The following is a 4373-nucleotide window of genomic DNA, read 5'->3' on the forward strand; positions in this document are numbered from 1 at the left end:
TAATATTTAATATTTTAAATAATAAATATTATGCAATATTTTAATTTACATATAATTTATTATTTTTATTTTAAAATTTATTTTTTAAATAAATGGGTTCCCCGTGAGAATTCCCCGCCCCGATAGGAGATTCCCTACCCCGTCCTCGACAGAAAATAAACAGGATAGGATGGAGACGAGAATTAAAAATATAAATGGGACCAAGGGAGCACTCCCCGACCAGTGTGCATCACTAGTTTTTTACTTATTTTATATATTTTTTTTATATAATTACTAATTATCTTGCTGCCACTTGTAATTACTAGTTGTGTAATAATTACACATTAACTTCCAACACAGTTTTAGAATTTTGAAATACTGAATCAATTAATTATTTTACGTGGGCCCTGTAATTTTATATTTTGAAAATAATAAAACTCATGTAATCTCGCACCAGTCCATAAAAAATATCCAAATCGCACCACCCCACTCCGAATATTGACCAACTACTAGTGAATGTGCACTATCTCGGTTACTTTATCACACTCATTTTGTTAAAAATGTACTAACGATTGACCAACTACTATCGCAAGTGATTGTTTCTTTTTTTCGATATTTTTCTTTTCCAAAATGGGACCAACCATGAGAGAATAAGACAGAAAACCCAGCCTCCTCTTTCTTTCTTTCTTTCTTTTTCAAGGCTAACATGAAATAAAGCCTTCATTTCATTTCTCTTTCCTCATACCAATCAATTTGTTCTATAAATCATCAATAATAATAAATAAGAACTTAATATGCAAACAGAAATTGACAAGGCTTTAGCAAAACCAAACATAAAGAATATATCATAAAACAGAGGAATTGCCGCTCTCTCACACAAGTATTACAGAAGCCATTTGCTTTGCTTGTAATATATTTCTGGTGCAAAAAAAGGCAGCATGGTATCCATGCCAACCGCGTATAACTTCCTTTTCATTTATTAGATGCATGAAAAACCCAAGATGATGAGTTAATGAAGGAAACCAAGATATAATAGCAGGGATATACACAATGTTGGTGGAGAAGGCACTACCTCTACCTCCCTTTCATTCGTCAGAACCACTGTTGACCCTTATCTCCAAAAGCCGCTCCACTGGCTGCCGGCAAATGGGACATCTGTTAGTCTGAAACCGCAAAACTTTTGCGCACTCACTGCACATACACTATACCAACAAAGCAAAAAGGGTGTTCAATAACAGACTTGCATTATTTTCATCTAAGATGCATTAAAAATGAATATTTTGTTTTAAATTAGTCTTCCTGCCTAACCCTGTAATATTTGGAGACAAAAGAAACTATAGCAAATACTATACAGGTATACAAGAGGGCTCGAACTTCAGATCTTATAAAATAAGCAAACCACATCTCTAACCGTTCCAGCTACCCTCTTGGGTCACAGTAAAATGAACATTAGTTCCAAAAGATTACTATAAGGTTTCCATGTTCTTTATGGTTTGTCTTTTTTTTTTTTTTTTGTTCTTAGCTTTGCTAGCTTTCCCTCTTGATTCACAGTAAAATGAATGAGCATTAGTTCCAGAAAAGCTCTGATAAGGTTTCCTTCTTTTGTTCTAGCTTTGCTAGTTTTCAGAAGATCAAGTACTAAACCGCACAAACAAAATCAGAGCAATGTCAAAAACCATGTGATGAGAAGTTCTCTCATTTAACAATCAACTGCAACATTTTCATGAGAAACTCACCTCATCAAATTGGCTACCTCTTTCAAAGCTATGAGTACACTCAATTAACTTAAGGAAAAGAAGGGAAACTGTAATTACCATGTGCCGGCAAGGAAGAACGGTTGTATCCCGTGGTTCAGACAGGCAAATGACACATTCTTTTCCTGGATCATTACCATCTAAATCACCCTCAACCGAATTACCAATACCGTATATCTCCTGTAGTTCATATCTCATTCCACTTACCCACAAGATCTGCTTTGCAACCCTTGTGCGAAATTCACCTTTCTCCTTCTCAAAAATTGCCAGAGTTATCTGAGAATTCATTGTTCCAGATCCTTGGTTTCCTTCAGATCCATTCGGGAGAACTGAGGAAGCCTCTGCCTTTACTGCTAGAGGATAGTTATCCATGTCCCCAGCTTTTGATAACTCTGTCTCCTCAAACATCGAAAAGTCGATCCCAGTTCCAGATGGCTGTCTGAATTTCTGGCCCAAGCCTTGTGGGAAATGTACAGTCACAGGTGTGAGATTTTCCTTCATTGATGTCAGGTTACAATCTTCCCCCTCTTTGGCAAAGAACATTATAGTTATGCTGTTTAAATGAGAATAAATCGAAAGAAGATATTTAGATCATAAACAACATGATTTCACAATCAGGTTAAACGTACTAGAAGCTGAATTGTGACAACTTGTATCACTAACCAAGACTGCTAGTTCAAAAACTTATTAAGTTTCTTCTTTTCTAAACTCTCTAACTAGATATACTCCAAAGACAAGGACTCAAACCAGCAGATCAAGAATCCCATCCAAAAATAGTAAGAATAACAGCCTAAAGCATATTCTACTGCATTTCAAGAATACTATAATAAGGAAGTGCCTAACAATCTTGATCTTCTGGTCTGATATTTTCCACCAACAAAGGTATTCCAAAGTATTTTGTTTTCTCTTAAATAAGTTAACCCATACAAACACATGACTTCAATTATAACAATCATTTGCATGAAACCATTCACATCATAAATTCATCAAGAAAAACAAGCTCAAAAATCTCAAGCAACTCAAAACTCAGAAAAGGGTATGTAAGACTAAGATTTTACTTACCTTCCGGCTACAGTGGCATCAAATGTGAAAGCCACGAGAAACTGCCCAGGATTTTCCTCATCAGCATCAATCCTAAGAGTCTCCTTCTTCAAATTCACATCGTTTCGTATAGTCACAGCCTTCTGATGCTCAACATAAGGTGCCACGGGTTGCATAACCGGTCCGCAAGGGTACCTGCCACCGACCCAATTCCCATGACCTGTTTCGGCAAGCATGTGTGCTGCGCGGTGGTGGTGATCATACGGCGCCGGCAAGGGCGCAGGCGTGGTAGGCGGCGGAGGCGGGTAATAACCTGGGTACTGGTAATACTGGGGAGGATTAGGATTCGGATTCGGATTCGGGTATTGGGGAGGGTAAGGCGTGGCCGCAGTAACAACATACCGGTTGGCTGAGAGTTCGGGTTGCGGTGGTACCTGAGGTGGCGGTGGAGGGTGGTTGTGGTGGTGGTGGTGGCTACGCCGGCTTCCATGTTGTCTTCGGCGACTCGTTGAGCCGCTACTTCCCATATTACCCATATAAAACAAATTCCCTTCAAAACTTTTTCTTTTTCACAGAAATGGATCCTGAGTTGAATAAGAATCAAAATCCCATTAAGGGTTGTTAAGCAAAGAAGGTAAGAACACAAAAAGAAGCATTAATGGAGGAAAATAAAAGAGAAGAGAAGGGAAGGTTGGCCAAGGGAACAAGAATCTCTTTTATGGGTTATAATGGGATTGCGTAAAGCTCCACCCAAAACACCACTCAGAGTCAGAAGAGAAGAGAGAGAAAGTAGAGAGATAGAGAGAGAGTGAGTAGAGAGAAACTCGTTCTGCTTAACTAAACCAAACCGTTCTCCCTGCTTTGTCCTTTTCTCATTTTTTTTTCAAAGCTTAAAACAATATTATTTCTATTATTAAAAAAAATATTATTTCTCCTAAAAATAAATAAAGAATAATGAGTGAAAGAGTATAGATATTTTAATGTTTTATTTACAAAAATAAATTTTGAGTGTATCAGAAATTTTTTTTATGAAATAATATAAAAAATATTTATTTTGTCAAACGTACAAAAAATAAAACAAAAATACAGAATTTGCATGAAAAACTAATATTATCAAGTTTTTTTAATTATATAAATATGTGTTTGAATGAATGATTGTTTATTATTTTTGTTAAAATTTATAATATACCACTGTACAGTTTTATACATACTTTGAAGTACCTCTTTTTCTTTGATCTCTTAAATTTCAATTTTTGCGATTCTTTTTTTTTTCTTTTTCATAAAATTTTAACCAAAAAATGTATTTTTAAAAATTACAATCTTTTTTTTTATTTGAAGAAAATTTTGAGTTCTCAAATTACAAATTTATTTAGTAACAAAATAAATTTCTATTAGTAAAACAATATTCGATTACTTAATTGACATTATAAAATTAAATAACAAATCATAACAGAATAAATGATATAGTTTTTTTATGACCAATTTTGTTAATATTATTGCACTTATTTAAGAATTTTCTTACGAATAAAAAGGATTTATATCTATTTTATTTTCAACATATTCTATCTATTATAATTTTCTATATATTTATGTATTTTT

At 34.6% G+C, this 4373-nt stretch overlaps 1 protein-coding gene across 2 annotated transcripts; it reads right to left on the bottom strand.

Moving 5' to 3' along the window:
* Positions 1-681: 681 nt before the first annotated feature.
* Positions 682-3604, bottom strand: LOC133831073 (probable E3 ubiquitin-protein ligase LOG2). Of its 2 annotated transcripts, none has more exons than XM_062261242.1 (3): positions 2796-3604; positions 1794-2286; positions 682-1115 (listed from the first exon to the last, which is right to left on the bottom strand). In XM_062261242.1, exons 1-3 carry the CDS (start codon positions 3308-3310, stop codon positions 1065-1067), a joined length of 1059 nt encoding a protein of 352 aa, XP_062117226.1. In that variant the 5' UTR covers positions 3311-3604; the 3' UTR covers positions 682-1064. The 2 variants fall into 2 exon arrangements, with proteins under 2 accessions (XP_062117226.1, XP_062117225.1); XM_062261241.1 differs by having other exon boundaries at positions 682-1181; positions 2796-3597.
* Positions 3605-4373: the final 769 nt, after the last annotated feature.

This window comes from Humulus lupulus, chromosome 4 (genome assembly GCF_963169125.1).
Source record: "Humulus lupulus chromosome 4, drHumLupu1.1, whole genome shotgun sequence".
NCBI lineage: Eukaryota > Viridiplantae > Streptophyta > Magnoliopsida > Rosales > Cannabaceae > Humulus > Humulus lupulus.

Excerpts from the sequence above, each read along its gene's own strand:
- LOC133831073 (XM_062261241.1), bottom strand. The coding sequence starts at position 3,310 with ATGGGTAATATGGGAAGTAGCGGCTCAACGAGTCGCCGAAGACAACAT. Across the intron at positions 2,287-2,795 it reads GATGCCACTGTAGCCGGAAG|CATAACTATAATGTTCTTTG; the intron begins GTAAGTAAAATC and ends TCATTTAAACAG. Across the intron at positions 1,182-1,793 it reads TTCTTCCTTGCCGGCACATG|TGTATGTGCAGTGAGTGCGC; the intron begins GTAATTACAGTT and ends TTGTTGGTATAG.